The sequence below is a fragment of the Myotis lucifugus genome, unplaced genomic scaffold (assembly GCF_000147115.1).
Source record: "Myotis lucifugus unplaced genomic scaffold, Myoluc2.0 scaffold_76, whole genome shotgun sequence".
Taxonomy (NCBI): Eukaryota; Metazoa; Chordata; class Mammalia; order Chiroptera; family Vespertilionidae; genus Myotis; species Myotis lucifugus.
The window spans coordinates 2199400-2222089 of record NW_005871124.1 but is presented as its reverse complement, the minus strand read 5'-3'; the positions used below and the strand labels follow the sequence as shown (position 1 = coordinate 2222089).

General features: G+C 45.6%; 1 protein-coding gene across 6 annotated transcripts in view; it reads left to right on the top strand.

Moving 5' to 3' along the window:
* CASK (calcium/calmodulin dependent serine protein kinase) overlaps positions 1–22690 on the top strand; it is a 215338-nt gene that overhangs the window by 169052 nt on the left and 23596 nt on the right. For 3 of the 6 annotated variants that reach the window (XM_023755377.1, XM_023755374.1, XM_023755375.1), the window contains 7 exons: positions 1721–1909; positions 11709–11787; positions 13080–13165; positions 14691–14759; positions 17558–17626; positions 19021–19056; positions 21375–21571. In XM_023755377.1, coding sequence (XP_023611145.1) covers positions 1721–1909; positions 11709–11787; positions 13080–13165; positions 14691–14759; positions 17558–17626; positions 19021–19056; positions 21375–21571 — 725 coding nt within the window. The remainder of the gene's footprint in view (positions 1–1720; positions 1910–11708; positions 11788–13079; positions 13166–14690; positions 14760–17557; positions 17627–19020; positions 19057–21374; positions 21572–22690) is intronic. The other 3 variants (XM_023755373.1, XM_023755376.1, XM_023755372.1) reach the window with 2 other exon arrangements.

Sequence of the window (22690 nt, the reverse complement as noted above, 5' to 3'; positions counted from 1 at the left end):
AACAATTTTAATTGCATTTAATTATCTCTAGAGATTTCATCACCACACAGATCACAGATTCAAACTGAATTTGTAGTTAGCACATAAGAAAATAGAAACTATGTAAGCTCCAAACATACTCATCTTCAGCTGTAATATTCTCCTTGAAGTAGACATGTTCAAATATTCATGCTCTTTTTTTTCAAGCCTCGCCTGAGGATATTTTTTCCATTGATTTTTTTAAAGAGAGAATGGAGGGGAGGGAGGGGGAGGAATGAGAGAAAAATATGAATGTGAGAGAGACACATCGATTGGTTGCCTACTGCATGCACCCCAATTAGGGCGGGGACCGAGTCTAACCCAGGTACATGCCCTTGACCAGGGATCGAAGCCACAACCCTTCAGTCCGAGGGCCAACACTCTAACCACTGAGCCAAACCGGCCAGGGCTCTTCATGCTTATTAAAAACTTTGTTGTGATGGCACCAAGAGCATAGTACGTCTCAAAGAATATCCTTTTTTAGGGATATTTGTTATCCAGTTCCACCAAGATGACATGTGCAGATATCAATACAAAGAAATCACTTTTTCTTTGTCAACGGGCTTGGCAAAAGGAAGTCATAATGATAATTGTCTACTTATTTTTCAGTCAAGTGCTCCAAAATATAGAAATGAATCAAAACATTAGGTGGGTTTAGATGTTAGCTCCATATCGAATGTGATATTTTGGAAAATTACATGTTTTTCAGTTACACTTGTGTGTGTTCTCATCTCTTTTGCGAAGTCATATGTTATAAATTGTCTTCATCCTTTTGGTTATATAACAGTTATTGTTAACACTATCAATGAAAGGTATTTACTCAGTACACCAACTATTGCACTGTTTCTTTTTAAATCTGTTTCCATTTTAAGCCCTAGAACAAATTTGCCACCCTCATGAACCTTTCTGCTAAATTATTTGAAATTGCATTATGTCAGCTTTTTAACAAGTTAGTTGGGCCCTAGCTGGTGTGGCTCAGTGGCTAGAGCACCGGCCTGCAGACTAAAGGGTCCTGGGTCCGATTCCGGTCAAGGGCACGTACCTTGGTTGCGGGCTCCTCCTCAGCCCAGGTCCTGGTCAGGGCATGTGCAGGAGGCACCCTCTGTTTCTCCCTCTCTCTTCCACTCTCTCCAGAAATCAATGGGAAAATATCCTCAGATGAGGATTAAAAAGTAAATAAATAAACAAACAAACAGGTTAGTTGGTACTTTCTTATAACATCAGACCATACCTCTAACCCAGGTAATCAGCAAACACATGCATTCATTGATTTACTCATTCATTCATGCGTTCATTCTTTTTTAAATCATCATGATTATTTGTCATAAAGAAATCAAGGTGCCTGGGCGGTGTGGCTCAGTGGGTGAGCGTCGACCTATGAACCAGGAGGTCACAGTTCGATTCCCGGTCAGGGCACAGGCCCGGGTTGCAGGTTCCATCCCCAGTGCAGGAGGCAGCCGATCCATGATCCTCTGTCATTGTTGACGTTTCTCTCTTTCCTTCTTGCTTCCTCTCTGAAACCAGTAAAATATATTTTTAAAGAAATCAGGGAATAGTTATGTGTAGGTGTAACGTGCTTTGAGTTCTCTGTAGATGAGATACACCTTTGAGAGGCAGCGGGTGATTGTGTGCATGTTTATAGAATCGATTTCTGCTGGATTAGTACTGTTATTGAGATTTTACTTCTCTCCTGAAATCCTAGGCCTTACTTCAAACTCACGACGTAGTGGCCCATGAAGTTTACAGCGATGAAGCGCTGAGGGTCACACCGCCCCCCACGTCTCCCTACTTAAACGGTGACTCCCCGGAGAGCGCCAACGGAGACATGGACATGGAGAACGTGACCCGCGTCCGGCTGGTTCAGTTCCAGAAGAACACGGATGAGCCCATGGTGAGTAGGCAGGAAAGTTCTCTCGCCTCCCAAAATGCCAGCGTGGGCAGGAGCACCTGACTCCAGCCTCTACACCCAGGGGGGGGGGAGGGGAGGGAACCCGCTTCACACCCTCGCTTCACACAGGCCCACTGCTGCCCAGAGCTGCTGTGCTCACACTGTCCCTAAAGCAGCTTGACTTCTCTTCTTTCACAACTGCTCTTCACCTTTACTTAAAAAAAAAAAAAAACAGTCCGGCCGGTGTGGTTCAGTGGTTGAGCATCAACCTAGGAACCAGGAGGTCACGGTTCAATTCCCGATCAGGGCACAGGCCCGGGTTGCGGACTCAATCCCCAGGGTGGGGCGTGCAGGAGGCAGCCGATCCATGATTCTTTCTCATCATGGATATTTCTCTCTCACTCTCCCTCTCGCTTCCTCTCTCTCTAAAGTCAATGAAAACATTTTTTTAAAAGACATACATAGTCCATTACTCCGGAGTGTGCCTCTGGGCAGCAAAAGGCACAATTTAAAATATTGGCAGTGGTGTGGGAAAAGTGAATGTCAAAAATGGGATTGTTAAAAACATCCCTTTATCAGTCTCGTGGTTTGCAGAAGACTCTTTTGGAAGGCATTCGAAGAATTGGGTGATGTGGCTAAAATGAAATGCACCGTGCAACTCCTCGCTCCCAAGGAATTCTACCCCTGGAGGGAATCCTGTTGGCATTTACCCATTTAGCATTCATTTTCTCAGTGTTTCCGAACAGCATGGGAATAGCATTGATGCTGAGCCCTACCTCATTGTCATAGAATTGACTTAGATTGGGAAGATCAAAGAAAGGCTCCGTGGTGTTACCTGAACAAATGCGAGGCCCGGGTGGGGGGGGAGGTAGAGCAGAGTAGAGACCATCCAGGCAGACCAAGTGGCAGGTGCAGAAACTTGGAAGTGAAAGGGCTCTTAGCGTCGTTTCAAAATGGAAAGGAGGAGCCACAACTGGGCTCTAGAAAACACAGTGAGTGGCAGGAACGGGGCGCACACATGCGGAGAGACATGGCAAGGATTCATTCTTTGTCTTAAAACATCAGGAAGATAGGAGCACGTTTTCATTTAAGAAATAATCACTGGAGAACAGATTAGAGGGCAAGAGTGGGTGTGGAGAGGCCGGTTAAGAGGCCGTTAGTATCGGAACACGGGAGAGCTGATGGGACTGAACTAGAAGGATGGACATGAAGTGGAAGGAAGTGAAAAGATTTAACAAAAGAGGAAAACCAGCCCTGGCCGGTTTGGCTCAGTGGATAGAGCATCAGCCTGCGGACTGAAGGGTCCCGGGTTCGATTCCCGGTCAGGGCACACACATGCCCGGGTTGCGGGCTCCATCCCCAGTAGGGGGCGTGCAGGAGGCAGCCAATCCATGATTCCCTCTCATCCTTGATGTTTCTCTCTCTCTCTCCCTCTTCCTTCCTCTCTGAAATCAATAAAAATATATTTTTTTAAAAAAAGAGGAAACCCAGTGGGCCTCGGTAATGGCTTCCCAGTGGAGACGAGGGAGAAGCATGTATCAAGGATGACCCTCAACTTGAGGGTTTCACAGGTTTGGGGGCGGAATCAGATCTGCGGGGGGAAATTCAAGTGAAATGCATCCATACCTTTTCTTCCGCGCATGGAAAAGGGATGTCGGGTTATGGAGAGAAAGGTGAGTGAGCTGCTTAGAAAGTTGCCCAGTTGCTCTACCAATTAAAGGGGGCGTACGGAGCGGGGGTTCACGGCTGCGGTTCCGGGGAACCCTGCACTGTGGATGTGGCAGCTTTACTTCTCACTGCTCCTTGCCAGCTGGGCTGTATCATGGCAGCATAGGCAGCAGGCAGGGGCCATGGTTGCCTCGCCTCCTCTGGTGCTCGCCAGGCAACTGTTTGGCTTAAGAGCATGGGCAGTGGCAGCTTAGGGCAGTGGCCGGCAAACTCATTAGTCAACAGAGCCAAATATCAACAGTACAACGATTGGCATTTCTTTTGAGAGCCACATTTTTTAAACTTAAACTATAGAGGTAGGGACATTGTTATTAACTTCATTAGGGTACTCCTAAGGCTTAGGAAGAGCCACACTCAAGGGGCCAAAGAGCCGCATGTGGCTCGCGAGCCGCAGCTTGCCAACCACGGGCTTAGGGGGACCTCGGGCAAATCATCGCACGTCCGTGGGCCTTAGCTTGCTCGGACGTTGCTTGGCAAGTGCTGCCAAAAGCATCCTTGACTGACTAACTGACCCCCCAGCTCCCACCCCGCTCTGCGAGCCTCACATTCCCCGCGTTCATTGTCTACATGCATTCGCTCCTTTAGCAAATGCTGAAGTGCCTACTGTGTGCAGATAACTGGCTTAGATGCCACTGACGTCGTGGCTGGCGAGCCGTGGGCCCTTCCCGGAGGCCACCTGCCACAGGGGTGACAGTCACAGCTGTGGCGCAGCAGCGGGGAGCAGGCTGTGGCCGGGCGGCAGGAAGGAGGGGCGAGGAGCCACGCGAAGGAGGCAGGAAGGTGAACTGAACCGCAAGGAGGCGGCCCGGGGCGGCCTGTGCTCATGGTCTCCAGCGCCTGCGGCGGCGGCCTGGGCGTTTCTCCGAAGGCTGAGTACAGAGGGCCGGGCTGAGGGGCAGGATACAGCTGCGTCCCCGAGTTCCTGTTCTCAGAAAGTATACGCTGGCCTCGAAGCTTCCCTTGCAGGCCCCCAAGAGAAGCCATTCTCTCTCCTGTCGCCTGGGATCCCAGCCACAGTGTGTGTGTTTCTTCTCTTGTTGACCGGTCGCCATAAACATGGGAATGACATTATGGGAAATATGTCTCTGCAGTGATACAGTTCTAGTACATTTCATACAGCTTTTGCTTTCTCATTTGTCTTATTAAAAGCTGCTGGGGTCCAATCCCAGCGGGTCCAGGGGTCCCCAAAGGTGAACGGAGTCGGCGAAGAAGGAATGACACGAAGACAGCCTTCAGTTGATCAGCAGCCTAGTCAGGACCTATAGCCAGGATCTCCAGCCAAAGTTCTGGTCAGAGCTCTGGTTAGGAACTGATGAGGTTCTGATGTTTATTGTCTTGTTACATCCGTATTTATACCAGCCGATTTTAATCCTGTCAATTTCTATTACAAAGGTTAGGGCTTTTCTTATCTCCATTCCAGGGAGTAAAGATTATGTAGCTTAACTACCCGCCTGGTACATAATTAAGGGGTTGTATCCCCTCCCTAACCTCAGGGAAAGATCCCCACCTGGGGAAACAACCTTTCTCGGAGAGGTGACCTTGGTTAAAACACATGGCGCTAAAGGGAGCAAACATATCAAGAACAGTATACCATATACGCCAGGTCCATTGAAACATATGCTGTGCAGATGTTTCTTTCCTGCAGCGACTGTGTCAAGCAGCAAGGATGGACCGGCTTCCGGCAAAAAGCATTATATTACTACGCGAGATATACCCATAGGACAGCGGTTCTCAACCTTCTGGCCCTTTAAATACAGTTCCTCATGTTGTGACCCAACCATAAAATTATTTTCTTTTTTTTTTTTAATTAAATCTTTATTGTTCTGATTACATTTGTTCCTCTTTTTTTCCCATAACTCCCCTTCTCCCAGTTCCCGCCCCACCCTCCGCCCTCACTCCCCACCCACTGTCCTCATCCATAGGTGCACGATTTTTGTCCATTCTCTTCCCGCATCTCCCATTCCCCTTTCCCCCCCCCCAAGAATAGTCAGTCCATTCCCCTTCTATGTCCCTGATTCATTGTAATCACCAGTTCATTCTGTACATCAGATTATTTATTCACTTGATTCTTAGATTCACTTGTTGATAGATGCATGTTTGTTGTTCACAATTTGTATCTTTACCTTTTTCTTCTTCCTCTTCTTAAAGGAAACCTTTCAGCATTTCGTATAATACTGGTTTAGTGGTGATGAAGTCCTTTAGCTTTTCCTTATCTGTGAAGCTCTTTATCTGACCTTCAATTCTGAATGATAGCTTTGCTGGATAAAGTAATCTTGGTTGTAGGTTCTTGGTATTCAGTACTTTGAATATTTCTTGCCATTCCCTTCTGGCCTGCAAAGTTTCTGTTGAGAAATCAGCTGACAGTCGTATGTGTATTCCCTTGTAGGTAATTGAGTCTCTTTCTCTTGCTGCTTTTAAGATTCTCTCTTTGTCTTTTGCTCTTGGCATTTTAATGATGATGTGTCTTGGTGTGGTCCTCTTTGGATTCCTTTTGTTTGGGGTTCTCTGTGCTTCTTGGACCTGTAAGTCCATTTCTTTCTCCAGGTGGGGGAAGTTTTCTGCCATTATTTCTTGAAATAGGTTTTCAATATCTTGCTGTCTCTCATCTTCTGGCACTCCAATAATTCTGATATTAGACCGCTTAAAGCTGTCCCAGAGGCTCCTTACACTATCTTCACACTTTCGGATTCTTTTTTCATTTTGCTTTTCTGGTTGGGTGTTTTTTGCTTCTTCGTATTTCAAATCTTTGACTTGATTCTTGCGCTCCTCTGGTCTGCTATTGGGTATAATATTCTTTATTTCAGTCCGTGTATGCTTAATTTCTAGTTTCTTTATCGTAGCATCAAGGGTCTCATTAGTTTTCGTGAGGCTCTCCTCGAGTTTTTTGCAAATCCTCAAAGTTGCGATTTTTAGCTCCATATCCTCCATTTCTGTCATGTTTTTTTGTCTCCGCATTTTTTATGCTTTCTTGGTGCACCCCCTTGTGGCCTTTGTGCGCAGTCTTGTTCTAGTTAAGCCCAGATTGTTGTAGTTAATACTAGAGGGATTTGACCACCAGGCTGACTGGCTGCGAGAATCAGCTGTGTGGAAAACTTCTGTCCTCTGGGAGGTGCTAATCTAGCCTTTGCCTGAGGCGATCGGCAAATGGCTGTGCGCAGGGCTTGGGCGGGGCGGGTCGAAGAGGATCAACAGGGCGGGCGGAGGGAGCAGTTATGGCCGCTCTCAGTCCCGTTCCCAGAGGCTCTGCTTCTCAGAACCCCGGCAGCCGCTGCAAACCTCGAGAAGAAAGCTGCCCTCAGGTTCCAACTGATGCCGGACAATCCCGCTTCTCCCGTCTGAGTCTGGGTCCCTAGAGACTCCCCCGGATCTGGAGCCCAGAGTCTGAGACTCACTCCCGACCAAAAACAACAACCGCGCCCTCAGCCACCAGCCCGCTTTCGCGCGCACCTCGGTACCTTTGTATTTTCCACACTGCGCCTCCTCTGAGCCTCCTCTGCGTTGTCTTTCCTTCTAGTTGTAGAGTCTCTCTTCAGCCAGCCTTCCTGTGGTTCTGGGTGATGTCCGTTCCGTCTTTTAGTTGTATTTTTGAAGTGGTTGTTTGCGGCAGCAAACTCCGGTGTTTACCTACGCCGCCATCTTGGTCTCTCTCCATAAAATTATTTTCGTTGCTACTTCATCACTGTCATGTTGCTACTGTTATGAATCGTCATGTAAATATCTGATCTGCAGGATGGTCTTAGGCGACCCCTGTGAAAGGGTCGTTCGACCGCCAAAGGGGTCGAGACCCACAGGTTGAGAACCGCTGCCATAGGCTCTCTTTGCATTTTGGAACTTATACACTGTGTCCCACTGGGCTGCGTCCACCCCCCAAGGATGACACACTCCATCACACCCTTCCCTTCCCCTTTGTAATATCGCCCTTGCAATCGCTTCTCTATGGATCGGGACTCCCTTAGTGTCAAGTGATAAAGTCCAAACTTGAAGTCGCTTAGACAATAGGGGGAAGCTTATGCAAACAAGGGAAGGCCAGGAATTGACCCCAAGCTGGGGTGGGTTCAGGAGTAGGCAGCCAGCCCAAGCAGAGACCAGGTTTACCCTCTTACCTGAAACAACCAAGAAATGTTTAAAACTGCCCCAGCCGGTGTGGCTCAGTGGATAGAGCGTCAGCCTGCAGACTGAAGGGTCCGGGTTCGATTCCGGTCAAGGGCAGGTACCTAGGTTGTGGCCTCGATCCCCTGCAGAGGGCGTCCAGGAGGCAGCCGCTTGGTGTTTCTCTCTCATTCGATGTTTCTAACCCTCTATCCCTCTCTCTTCCTCTCTGTAAAAATCAATTAAAAATATATTTTTAAAAATGTTTAAAACAGACAAAATTACATGAAAACAGTTTTGAAGACATTGGCCATCGGGCAGGGAAGGACAGTGATCCCTAAGAAACGGGAAGTAAACAGCATGAGCCCTGTGGTCGCCCAATCTTCCTGACTTGAGACTTTCCAGGCCACAGACAGGGAGGGGCGACCGAGGCCAAGCAGGCAGGCTCCCTGGATTGAGGAGACAGAACTAAGCGGCTGGGGAAACCAAGGCACCTGAAGTTCATGGGGCAGAGGGCTGGAGGGGGAGGACTGCACCGAGAGGACCCCGGAGATCTAGAGAGGACACTACCCGGAGCTCAGCAAAGACCCTCCTAAAGGACGAGCGAGACCCGTGCCCGACGCTGGCGGCCTGGTCCCACCCACAGACTCGAAGGACCAGTCCGTGAGGCGCTGCGTAGGGCTCTAGGGAAGGTCTTGCCTCAGAAGGAGAGATAGTTAGCCCCGGATGGGGAATTCCTCCAAACCTGCGGAACAAATCACAGAAGCAAGATCCAAAGGCTCACCTGGCCAGCATGGCTCAGTGGTTGAGCATCAACCTATGAACCAGGAGGTCCTGGGTTCGATTCCTGATCAGGGCACATGCCCGGGTTGCAGGCTCGAACCCCAGTGTGGGGCGTGCAGGAGGCAGCCGATCCATGATCCTCTCTCATCACTGATGTTTCTCTCTCTCCCTCCCTTCCTCTCTGAAATCAATAAAAATATATATTTTTTTAAAGACCCAAAAGGGTTAAGCTGTTTCTAAGTAACTGAACGATATCCCAGGAGAAAAAAAAAAGCTTAAAAATCTTTATAAGAATTTAAAAAAAAACAAAACACCAAACAGGCAACAAGATAAAATGTACAATATCTGGCATCTAATCAAAGATTACGAGGCATGTGACGAACAGGAAAATGTGACCTATAATGTGGAGAATAATCAATCACAACTGACACTGAACTGACAGATACTCCAATTAGCCCAAAAATGTCCTATGGGATTAATGGCAGGTTAAGACATTTCAAAAGAAAATATTACGGATTTCAAAGACATAGCAATAAAAATTCTACAAAACAAAAGAGAGAGAGAGAGAGAATTTTAAGTCGATAATATTGTGATAACAATGTATGGTACCAGGTAGGTCCTAGAAATGTTGTAGGGGACAACTTCAGGCAGGTTCACTGACAGAAAAAATATTGGAAGACATAATGACTGCAGACATTCCAGATCTGATGGAAACTATAAATCTGCAGTTGCAAGAACCACAGTGAACTCTGAGCACAAATAGGAAGAAAGCAGCACCAAGGCGCATCCTAATCACATTGCTTAGACCCATGATAAATCGATCTTAAAAACGGAGGTTAAAAAAATAAAAAATAAATATTACATACCGGGGAACAAGGATAAGGATGATATTAGATTCCTTATCAGAAACAACACAATTAAGAAGAACATCTTTAAAGTACTGGAAGTTTTTTAAAAAACTCAATTTACAATTCTAAATCCAGCAAAAGTTTCTTTCAAAAAATAAAGGTAAGACCTAGCTGGTTTGCTCAGTGGTTAGAGCATCGGCCCACAGACTGAAGGGTCCCAGGTTCGATTCCGGTCAAGAGCATGTACCTTGGTTGCAGGCTCATTCCCCGGCCCTGGCCCAGGCACGTGCAGGAGGCAACCAATCGATGTGTCTCTCTCACATATATGCTTCTCTATCTCTCCCCCTCCCTTCCACTCTCTCTAAAAATCAATGGAAAAAAATATCCTCAGGTAATGATTAACACAAATTTTTTTTAAATAAAGGTAAAATAAAAACATTTTCAGATATACCAAAACAATTCAATAGATCTACAGTATAAGAAATGTTAAAGGGAAAAAAAAAATGTTAAAAGACAACCTTATCATTTAAATCTCTTTCAAAGATAACTGGCAGTTTAAACAAAAATAATGACGATATGTTTGGGGTTTATAACATATGTAGGAGTAAAATGTATAACAACACAAAGGTCAAAAGGAAGGAAGTGGAAGTATACTGCTGTAAGGTTCTTACACTATTTGTGATATGGCATGATGTCACTTGAAGGTGGACTGTGGTAAGTTAAAAATATATACTCTAAACCAGGGGTCCTCAAACTACGGCCCGCGGGCCACATGCAAATACAAATATTGTATTTGTTCCCGTTTTGTTTTTTTACTTCAAAATAAGATATGTGCAGTGTGCATAGGAATTTGTTCATAGTTTTTTTTTAAACTATAGTCCGGCCCTCCAACGGTCTGAGGGACAGTGAACTGGCCCCCTGTTTAAAAAGTTTGAGGACCCCTGCTCTCAACCCTAAAGCAGTCACTAAAGCAACAAAATAGAATTATAGCTAATCAGACAACACAGGAGAGAAAGTAGAATAAAAAGAAATTAATCCAAAAGAAGGCAAGAAAATATATTCATACCTAACTGTATCAGTAATCATATTAAATGTAAATAGTCCAAGTTCCCCCAATTAACAAGCAGTGATTGTCCAATTAGGGGGGAGCAAGACCCAATATTGCCTGTAAGAAATGCTTTCTCCATAAAGACAAATTGTTTCAAAGTAAAGGGATGGGAAAAGAAAAGCCATGATGACATTAATCAAAAGGAGGCTTGAATGGCTATATTAACATCAAAGTATATTCTCAACCCACATGGGGATTAAATTAGAAATAAAGAACAAAAAGATCTCTGGAAAAATCCCGAAGCACTTGAAAACTAAACACATTTCCAAATAAACCATCAATCAAAGAAGAAATCAAAAGGGAAATTAAGTTATTTTGAAGTGGATTAAAATGAAACCACAACATATCAGAATTTGTGGTGTGCTGCTAAACTAGTACTTAGGGAGTGTAGCACTAAGCATCTATGTTAGAAAAACAGGAATGTCTGCCCTGCTGATGTGGCTCAGTGGGTTGAGCCTTGTCCTATGCACCAAGAAGTTGCCGGTTTGCTTCCCAAACTAGCTGCCCCCTAGTGGTCAGTGTGCTCCCACAGTGGGAGTGCCGCTCCCCCAACAGCCAATCCCTGCAGGCCACACCCCCCACCAGCAGTGCATGAATCCGTGCCCTGGGCCTCTAGTAAATAATCAAGAGCAAAGTAGAAATCAATGAAATAGAAATCAGAAAACAATAGGGGGAAATCAATTGAACAAACATTTTCTTTGAGAGGATCAGACTGATCAGGGAAAAAAAGACACTAATGTCATGCATCAGAGAAGTGACATTACTACAAATTCTGCAGCTATATAAAAGCGTAATAAAGAAATATGAGAAACAACTTCATGCCAATAAATTCAGCAACTTGGATGAAATGGATAAGTTCCTTGGAAGGCAAGAAACTATGAAAGCTCACTTAAGAAGGAATAACTGAGTCACCCTAAACTATTTAAAAATTGAATTTGTAGTTAAAAACCATCCTCCAAGAAAGCTCCAGGCAAGATGGTTTCACTGGCCAATTCTACCAAACATATAAGGAAGAAATAACACCAATTCTACACAAACTCTTCCCAAAACATTGAAAGGGGAGGAATGCTTCCCAACTCATTGTTTGTTGTTGTTTTTATTATTATTAGCTAGAATTACCTTGGTACCCAAACAGATAAAGACTTTACAAGAAAACTACGGACCAGTAACCCTCTTGAAGATAAATGCACAAATGCTAACCAAGTGTCATCTTATAGTAATTCTATTTTTACTTAACTTTTTACAGGGAATCACTTTAAAAATGAATGAGCTAAATCATTGTATTGTTGCAAGAATTATGCATGGGGGCATGATTCACAGGCAAGGTAAGTTTCGTATATGATTCTTTCTCACTTTTGTCCTATAGCCTAGTGGAGAAAGTGTTGTTATGACCCATATAAGAAATCGGTTAAATACGTGGTTCATAGAAATGATCCATTTAAGTTTTCTCTTGGGTTTAGTCATTTGTTTCTGTTCACCTGTAGACAATGGAGAGCGGGTGCACTACAGCTCTATTCTGGAGCATGTGTGTGTGAATCACTGTTTATATCCTGACTTCGTAGAGACCATGAAAGATAGAACAAAGTATCCTATTGGGCCCCAGGTTATATGGAAGACATCCATTCTAGGATATGAAATGTGTATATTTAAATTTAATGACAGTTCAAGAATTGCTCTCTCACCCAGCCGGCATGGCTCAGTGGTTGAGCATCCACCCATGAACCAGGAAGTCATGGTTCCATTCCCTGACAGGGCACATGTCCAAGTTGCAGGCTCGATCCCCATTGGGGGGGGGCGGGGGTGCAGGAGGCAGCCGATCAATGATTCTCTCTCATCATTGATGTTTCCATCTCTCTCTCCCTCTCCATTCCTTTCTTTCTCAAATAAAGAAAACATTTTTCAAAAACTTTAAAAACTTAAAAAAAGAATTGTCTCATTCATCCAGGAATGAGATATACTACTTATAAATTAGGAAATTGGAGTTTGATAAAGAGCATAGAGATTCAATGGTAAGATCAGACTGATGGTGGCCGGAAGGGAGGGGAGTTTGTGGGGCTGAGAGGAAAAAGGAAAGGGATTAAAAGGTACGAATTTGGAGTCACAAAACAGTCACAGGATGTAAAGTACAGCATCGGGAACATAGTCAATAATATTGTAGTAACTATGTTCAGTGCCAGGTGTAAGGTGTATCATTGTCTAACCTCTATGCGTACACCTGAGCCCTGTACATGTCTTCAGCTCATTGCATCCTCACAACAGCCCAGGCGATGGGTACTATTGTCACCTCCGCTTCATACATGCAAAACCGAGCCGTGGAGAGATTCGGTAACTTACCTGAGATCTTAAAGCTCGTGAGCGATGAAGCTGGGATTTGAACCCAGACAGGCTGGAACTAGAAACTGTTCTTTTATCAGAAAAATTACCAGATTCCCACCACCATCTTCCCAAGCGGTGTCTCCCAGCGTAGATGTCCCTGTGTTAGTGTGTACTCGTGAGCCAAACTTGTCTGTTTCTGAAATATTGCCCTTCAGTGTTTAGCTTAATTTTTTTACATCGCTCTCTTTGGATTATCAAAGTACATGTCATCGCATGTTTATAATCTTGTGACATTTCTTAGGCACACTGCATGTGGGTGATGAAATCCGAGAAATCAATGGCATCAGTGTGGCTAACCAAACAGTGGAACAGCTGCAGAAAATGCTCGTGAGTACATGCAAGTTTCTTTTTCTTCGTCTAAGGCTGACTTTCAGTTTGTTAGCTTTCTTGTTCACGCACAAACAAGGGGCCTTCTTTTGCAATCCGAGTATCGCTGGGACCACCAGCGTGTGCACTTGAACTTAAGCGTGTGCACTTGAATTCACACAACATTCATGAAAACTGACAACTAGGAAAATGGTCACAAGCAACGGCATTTGGAAACACTGGGCCCGTCTTGAGCGGTGCGAGCTTTAGCTCTCTCCTTTCATCTGTATCTGCTGGGGTTTTTCTCGAGCAGCTGTTTAAAGCAAACCTCCCCAGCTGTGCATAACTGAACCGGGTTCTCAGTGACCTCAATCTGCTGACATCAGCAATGTCAAACCCCTTTCCTGCGTGGCTGTCACAGCCAGCTGTGTGGGATTTCTCCGCAGCACAGAGGGGAGGAAAGTTCTAGTAAATCAGGCCATTTCTATCCATGCCCCCCAAAGTCTGTGTGTGGATCAGGGTTCGGGTTTTAAAGGGGGGGGGCGCGTGGATAGAATGGCGGGCCCTGGCGAGCAGACCTTCTTCCCACCATAACGTAGTGAATATCTATTATGAATATCGATTAAGTATGAAATACCTATGATGAATATTGATTAAATGTGAAATAAGCACACAGACTCACTCTAGTAAAAACCAAGGTCAAATCCTATATAATAAAAGCTAATATGCAAATCGACCGAACTGCAGAATGACCAGTCACTGTGACATGCACTGACCACCGGGGAGCAGACACTCAATGCAGGAGCTGCCCCCTGGTGGTCAGTGCACCAGAAGCCGGGCTCACAGCTGGTGAGCGCAGCCGTGGTGGCAGGAGCCTCTCCCGCCTCCACGGCAGTCGGACATTCCCCCAAGGGCTCCAGGACTGTGAGAGGGCACAGGCCGGGCTGAGGGGCCCCCCCCCCCCCCCAGTGCACGAATTTTGTGCACCAGGCCTCTAGTTATGAAATCAAAAGCAAATTTTACAACATATAGCATCATGCTGGAGCCTATCAAACATAATTTTTCGGTATTTTTCGATTATCCAGTTCAGTTTCTATTCGCTTATTTTAGTCTTTATTGTTGAAAGCATTACATATGTCCCCCTTTTCCCCACTGACCCTCTCCAGCCCACCCCGCCTCCCCAGGCCCTCACCACCCCACTATCTGCCTCCATGGGCCATGCATCTGTGCATACAAGGTCTTTGGTTGATCCCCCCCACCCACCGTCCCCGCCTTCCCTCTGAGATCCCGTGCCACTTTGGAAAGACGGGTCACTTAGCGTGTTTTGTATTCATGTCTATGAAAGGGTCAGGGTCAGGGTCAGGGTCGGGGCTCTGCTGTATGGACAAGGCGCTGCGCTGCACCCTGAGCTTAATGACTCAGTTTCAGTCTAGGCCCCGGCGCTCGCAGCTGCCTCGCTTCCTTGTCCTCACGTGTTTTGAGCAGCTTCCTCCGTGTTTTCTGTGCAACATGGCTTTGCTAAGAAAGCTGTCCTTTCTTCCTCCAGCGGGAAATGCGCGGGAGTATCACCTTCAAGATCGTGCCCAGTTACCGCACGCAGTCATCGTCCTGTGAGGTAATGGCTTTCCCCGCCCGCCCCGCTCCCCTGGGTCCCTCCCTCCCTGTCTGCTCCTGGCTGAATGTCTGGCTTTCTGGGAAATGGTTTCTGCCTGTGCTGTTGATCACTGCACACCAATTTTGCAACCAAGATAACGGAACAGAGTAGGTCCCCTCCACCTACTCAGCCCTGCTTCCATGGGGACTTCAACTTGAACTTCCTGCAGGCGGGAGTCGAAGCAAAACATAGAGCAGCCACAAATAACGGTGTAGCCTTCATACAGAAAAAGCGGGGTCTCTGGGGGAAGAAGGAATTGCGGTAACGTTTCCAGGAAGTACGGTCACTCCCCTTGTTAAGAAATCACACAGACAGTTCTTGTTCTTCTTTCCAAGAATCTGAGAGGCGGCTTCTCTCGGTGTCCAGATAGAGTCGGTCAGATCATGAGCCAGGCCTCGAGGGGCGTGAGGAGTGGCTAACTGGCGTTATTAGAGGGATGAAGGCTTTTGCAACCTGCCGTGGAATCGTATAAATTGGGGATGTTAGGTGACTCGTAAACACGTTTTCTAGAACAGTACAACCCCAAGTTTCTTTCTCGGCCGATAGAGATGGTCACTGTCTCGCTCAGGTTCGTGTCTGTGACTGAATGAGATCCCAAAGGCTCTTCTTTTTCTGTTTGGAAATGCAAAGTGGCATCGGGCGTGGCATCCTTCGGCCACTGCTCATCCGGCTCCAGGGTTATTTTTGAAGCCTGTTCTCCCATGTGCATCTCCCACGGGTGTGCACAGCAACACGAAGTACCCTTCCCAGCCCCTCCTCTGTGAGCCTGACAAGGAACAGGGTGGAACTCGTGTAGGAAATGGCATTTGTCCTCGGGCAGAGTTGCAGGAGGAATGATCATGCTCCTCCCCTTCCCAGGACACATCTGAGGCTCCTGTGTCTCTGAACCTGTCGAAGAGACGCAGACGAATTGGTCGTTGGGTCAAGTGCGTGTTGAGCGAGCCATGGCGATGGGGTTTCTGTTCATCTCAGGCCTTGAGCTCCTCTTGGTGGCTTTTTACGGAACTTCACTGAACACTGTGTATTCACAGAAAATGCAGAAGTAGTTCCGCTCCAGGATGTGTCGTTCGGAAGTTTGTCACCTAGAACACAAACCTTGCAGGGAAAGAGACGGTGTCACGTGTCCATTTCATGGGACGCATTTTGATCTCCTGAAATCCCAGGTGGTCCTGGCCATTTCTTTTTTTTTTATTTTTATTTTTCGCTAAAAGTATTACAAAGGGTATTACATCTGGCCATTTCTTATCATTGAGGAAATGTAGTAAACACGATGGATTTCTGTCTTTTCTGGCTAACTAACCAGAAGGCAGTTATTAAGATCCCATAAGTTTCCCTTGTGTTTGTTACGTGCTTGAACTAGGTTTGGGATGGGCGAGTGTGACACGTGTACATTCTACACTCTTACGTAAGAAGAGCCCCCTCATACCTGCTTTCCTGTGGACAGTAAGGAAAGGATGCTCCCCTCCCAGCCCCAGCCCAGCCTGTCTGACCTCCTGGCAGAATTCAAGTCCCGGGTGGGACCTTCCCCAGCTGAGGCCATACTTCCCAATGGAAGGCTCTCTGGCCACCTGCCTCAGTATCCCCCTGGCCTTGGGAAAAGGGGGGGACGCCTGCCCCTCACCCCAGCCCTACTGCCTGGCGTCTCTGGGGTGGTACCTAGAGATCAGTCTGCTCACTAACGTTTGAGAAGGTTCATCCAAGGGATCCCATTATTTATTTTATTTTATTTTATTTTAGAAGATTCTATTTTTTTTATTGATTTCAGAGAGGAAAGGAGAGAGATGGAAACATCAATGATGAGAGAGAATCATGGATCAGCTGCCTCCTGCACGCCCCACACTGGGGATTGAGCCCATAACCCAGGCCTGTGCCCTGACCGGGAATCGAACCGTGACCTCCTGGTTCATAGGACGGTGCTCAACCACTGAGCCACGCCAGCCGGGCCAGAAGTTTTCTTTAAATCTTCTGGGTGGGGGGTGGGGGACATGTCTTTTAAGCAGACATGCACATTTCAAAGGTTTCAGAGAACTGTACTAAACCAAAAATGTTGAAACACTTCCTTACCTTCCTCTCCTTGGTCTTCGCGTTAAAAGTGATTTGGACAATAAGGGAGTCGGGCCGGGGAAGGAGCGTGAGTGCGTCGAATAGGACAAATATTATAAATAAGAATAAAACACAGATATACACTAAAGAAGAGACCTTTATTCTTTAGGTCATTGTAGCGGATTGATTCAAAGAATAATCTCTGAAAATGTTTGTCCTAGAAAGATCCCAAAGCGATTGCAACATGAGAAGTCTTTTTTTACATTAGTTTCACCTCAAATGGAGTCATTCAGTAATTTTTGACATTGAGGTACCAAAAAATGTACTAAATACTTTGTAAACCTACTTTGTAATACAAAGTAGGCAGTTGGGGTCTTTAGCCCAATAATGTTATAGTAACGTTTGTCATTTCATAGCACTTGGTAGGGTTCTAACATGAAGCCACTCTCTGGGTCTCCTTTAAAGAAAGCGAAGGGTAGAGAATGTTGGAGACAGGAGAGAAGTGGTTCATGAATGACACGGTCATCGCTTACAACGTGTGACTAAACTGCAAAGTTTTTTTCTGATTTCTGTGAAATCACGCAAGTAAGTCAGTGCGGCACCTTCGCAGCTGAAACCTCAGAGGAAATGGTTGTCGGACTGTGGTTGTAACTGTTGATGTGCATATTTCTGTCTCTGTGCTGGTGTTTGTTAATGAACCTTGTGTCTTATTTCAGAGAGATTCCCCCTCCACTTCCAGACAGTCCCCAGCTAATGGTCATAGCAGCACTAACAATTCTGTTTCGGTAAGAACTCGAGCTTCACACGGCCATGAGTGTTCTAGTTACATGTGTCCAGTGGCAATATGTCTTCTGCCGGTAGACGAGGCTGCTACAGCCACAATGCAGTTCAGAACTCCTGGAAGATCTTCCTCAACATTTTCTTCTCCATAAACCCCTCCCATCAGTTAAATTTGAAGACACGCAGTTCAACACTCCTTTGGTCACACACACCCCCGAGATATTCCCGTGTCACCCCACTAGTCTTTATGACTTCGCTCAAACTTACGCAAAGGATATAACTGGAAATTTGTTGAAATTTCGAAGTGTTTTTTAATTTGAGAAAGAGAAAAAAATGTACCGATTTTGCAGCGCAGGTATTTGGGTCTTAGGCTTGTAGTGGTCTATTCTGAGTGACGTCAGCGACATGCCTTAGTTTCCGCTATCTAAGTTTATGAATTGGTGTGCCCTCTGTTTTTGTGGTACGTGCACATATTTTTGTGAATTACAAACCTTGCCTGGATATGAAAAGCAAAAGGAACTGGCTTCAACCTGCACTTTAAGCCACGCTGTTATCACATCTTTAACACAAAGTACTTTATGTTTTGACTTGAACTTGGAATTCTATTTTTTTCCCCAGAACTTTCCATTTTGATATATGAAAAGAACTGGTTTTGGTTTATTTGAACAAACGGAAGCACTTATAGGTGCAAGTATGCAATATTTGGGGGTAACAAAGTCTCCTCCGAGTTGCTGGTATTGCTGTTCAAAGTATTGAAAGCTCTGATAATGCAGCAGTATCGCTCTTTTCTGACTATTCATTTGCCCTTTAAAAATCTATCAACTTTTTGCAAATAAAATAAAAATATATCAACTTTGTTATCGGGTAAAATTTTAAATAATTTAAACATCTCAAATGGAATGATATCATTAAGTAAAATTATGGACGAAAATTCCCTATGGCTTTTATTTTCAACTTCAAATAGGCTATAAAGGAATTCATTCTGACAGTGAACATTTAATACTTTTCAGATGGTGACAATCCATAGAGCCATCCGATTTTTCAAAATCTAAATGGTGGCAGTGACTAAGCTGAAAAGAGCAACAGCTCTTTTTGGTTGGGGTTGTTGTTGAAATAGGGCTGTTTCACTCGCTGTGGCTTTTGTGTTGAAGATGCTGAGTTGTTGCTTAGCAACACATTTTCTCTCTGCTTCAACTTACCTGCTTTCTTCAGCTTGCTGCTAAATGGCTAATTTTTTTAATAATTCAACATTTCTGAGAAATGGAATAATGTGTATTATCTCTTTACAACTTAAATCTAGCTCATTTTTTTTAACCATATTGTAACAGAACACACAAATGTCCTTGTACTCTTGAAAAGTAAATGAAAATTTTTCTCCTGGGTTGGCTCTATTCTACAGGACTTGCCATCAACTACCCAACCAAAAGGACGACAGGTGAATAGACATCCTCTCTAGAAACTTCTCTAAACTGAGCTGCTAATAGCCAATCCTTTATTAACCCTCTCCATCCCATAATGTCTGCATTTTGGACCATAACATTTGAGCATTGAGAGCTTGTACCATTTCATTTTAACACATTAAACATGACTAATTCGCTATAAAGATTTTCCCCTCACATCCTTGTAGCTACGATGGTTAGTGTCATTTCAACCTGATCACTGTGTCAGTGATTAAGAATTCAGCCTTTTGGGGGTCTTACGGGCCTGGCTCTGGCTGTGGTGGGAAAAAATGTTACAGGTCACAAAATGTCTAGGATTGTAAGAATAACTCAAATGTACATCCTGGTGAACATTCTTTTTTTTTAAATATATTTTATTGATTTTTTACAGAGAGGAAGGGAGAGGGATAGAGAGTTAGAAACATCGATGAGAGAGAAACATCGATCAGCTGCCTCCTGCACATCTCCCACTGGGGATGTGCCTGCAACCAAGGTACATGCCCTTGACCGGAATCGAACCCGGGACTCTTCAGTCCCCATGCTGACGCTCTATCCACTGAGCCAAACCGGCGAGGGCTGAACATTCTTAAGTAATAATTTTATGAAATTTGAAGTCCTTTTAGTATCTGTATTTGCATGAATATTTCTCAGAGGCATTGACAATGAAGAATAAGGACATACACATCTGGCATCGAGGCCTCGCCTGCCTGCTAGTCGCAACATGAAACCTTGAAAGCTGCCAGCCGCAGCAGTAACTTTCAGTTCCTCCCAAGGATGGCTTTTAGGTGCAAATGCAGAGATTTGCTAATTTTATAGGCGGGGTTTCTGCAAAGAAACTTACAGGAAACAATTCCAAAGCCTTCAGGTTGGCTTTACAGTGACTTCGCCATTAATATTCAAATTTAATTTCAAGAGATAGAATCTTTATGGGCTTTTTCTTGAAATTCGGTCTTAAAACATAATCAGGTGTAGAGTTCAGATTGGCGTGAATTAGCACCTGACGAAATTCGCCCACAGTTTAGCATTAGGATTCAGTAAGCGATACAGCGCTCTATGCCTAGCCCCATACCTTAAAGCAGTGGTTCTCAACCTTCCTAATGCCGCGACCCTTTAACACAGTTCCTCATGTTGTGGTGACCCCCAATTTCATTGTTACAAATTGAACACAAAGCACAGTGATTCATCACAAAAAACAATATGTAATTATTGTTATTGTTATTATGGTCTTAGGCGACCCCTGTGAAAGGGTCGTTCGACCCCCAAGGCGTCGCGACCCACAGGTTGAGAACCGCTGCCTTAAAGCCTTTAGAAATCCAGGAATTCTAAAAATGCTACCATAGGCCAGCCCCTGACATGGTAGTGTGTTTCCTTTTATAATATTTACTAATGACATTTACATATCATCACACTCAAAGCCTGGAACTCTGCTCATTTCTAGCGTCACGTTGGCAAAGCTAGGATTCACACTCATTTGTCTTCTCTAAGAAGAGTAAAATACAAAAATGAAGCCTACACCCTTTTTTAAATATATTTTTATTGATTTCAGAGAGAAAGGGAGAGGGAGAGAGAGATAGAAACATCAATGATGAGAGAGAATCACTGATCAGCTGCCTCCTGCACGCCCCACACTAGGGATGGAGCCCGCAACCCGGGCATGTGCCCTGACCGGGAATCAGTCCGTGACCTGGTTCATAGGTCGACGCTCAACCACTGAGCCACGTGGCTGGGCCCTACATCCTTTTTCCAAACTAAAACTATTTTTAAATGCTTCTTTAAATTGTTTGAATCACATTTCAGTTCATCAACTGCGTGCCCACACACTGCCGGTCGCCCTGTAGGCATTTCAGGGCAAGATGCCAAGGCAGCGTTCTTGCTAGTTTCGTGCCACGTGCTGCTTCGTGGTTAAAACCTACCCTGAATGCTTGTGTTGGTGGCTTCATGGCTGCCACGTCATCACGACAACTTATCCATCACACCCACAAGACCTCATGCCGATTTTTAAATGGAAAGCATACATCTCTACCATCACAGGCCTATTCTGTTCGAGTAAAGGCCGAAATTAGGTCTTTAGTTGTAGTAAACAGGTATCTTAAGTGCTCCCCCCAAGTAAACACAGCGAAGATCTAAAGCTGTGCCCATCCGAAGTGGTCCATCGTTTGTCGTGGTAGCGGGTCTTTGTGTTGTATTTCCACGCATCCTTTTCGTCTCGCCATCCAGTGTCCCGTTGGTATCGGGGGGTCGGGATGTGCTTGTTAGGGGCGCGGTGGGCTCCGCGTCGCCCCGGCCTCCGTGCTCACGCGCTCCTGTCCCGTAGATCTATGTGAGAGCACAGTTTGAATATGACCCCGCCAAGGACGACCTCATTCCCTGCAAGGAGGCTGGCATCCGGTTCCGCGTGGGTGACATCATCCAGATCATCAGCAAGGACGATCACAACTGGTGGCAGGGCAAACTGGAAAACTCCAAAAACGGGACTGCGGGTCTCATTCCTTCCCCTGAGCTTCAGGAATGGTACGTTTTTTCTCCTTTGGTTTTGTTTCGTCACAAAAAACGAAGCCCTGCCTGTCCATTTTTCCACTTGATATGATTGCTTTCTAGTGGCAACCCTGTTTGATCTATTCCTTGCTCTACTAGCCAGACACAGTTCAAGTTAGTCACTCCAGAATGCTACATCCTCGGCATCTAGTGAGCTCCTACGTATCCAGTCAGATCTTCGTGTTACGTAAAGGAGCGAGGGGCTAGGGCAGGGGTGGGGAACGTCCCGCCCACGGGCCACATGAGGCCCGTGAAATCCTTTGGTCTGGCCTTGCCAAGGCGTTAGGGGTGAGTTAATTAAATGCTTGACCAAATAGAGCAGGCAAATTTTTAAGTTGATAATGTTGTATGGCCCGAGAATGATGTTATAAATATCCAGATGGCCCTGGGCAGAAAAAAGGTTCCCCATCCCCAGTCTAGAGAGAGGTTGAGTCGACAGCCTCGGGTCCCTGTCACATCGTGGTCACTTAGCAGAGCCCTCCACTCCTGTATGCTGCTTCAATCCTGTTAGAATTGCAGTTTTGTTGTTGTTGTTTACTTAGGAGTAGGATATTCTCTTTTTACAAAAAATATTTTTATTGATTTCAGAGAGGAAGGGAGAGGTGGAGAGAGAGAAACATCAATGATGAGTTTGATGGGGTGCCTCCTGCACGCCCCCCCACTGGGGACTGAGCCCACAACCCAGGCATATGCCCTTGACCGGAATCGAACCCGTGACCCTTCAGTCCACAGGTCAACGCTCTATCCACTGAGCCAAACCGGCTAGGGCAGAATTGCAGTTTTCTAATGACCCTCTCCTTGTCCCTCCACATGCTGTCACCACTCCTGTTCCACTCCACCACCAGCGAAAAACTCAAGTGCCCCGATTCAGTGTCACTCAGGTGTTTGAAGATAAAATGTGTTTCACGCCCAGCCAGCGGGGCTCAGTGGTTGAGCATGGACCTAGGAACCAGGAGGTCACAGTTCGATTCCCAGTCAGGGCTCAATCCCCTGTGGGGGGCATGCAGGAGGCAGCCGATCCATGATTCTCTCTCAAACACTTTGGTCTTTACCTTGCGAGGTCTTTAAATGTATGTCTGTAAGGAAGCTGGAGCT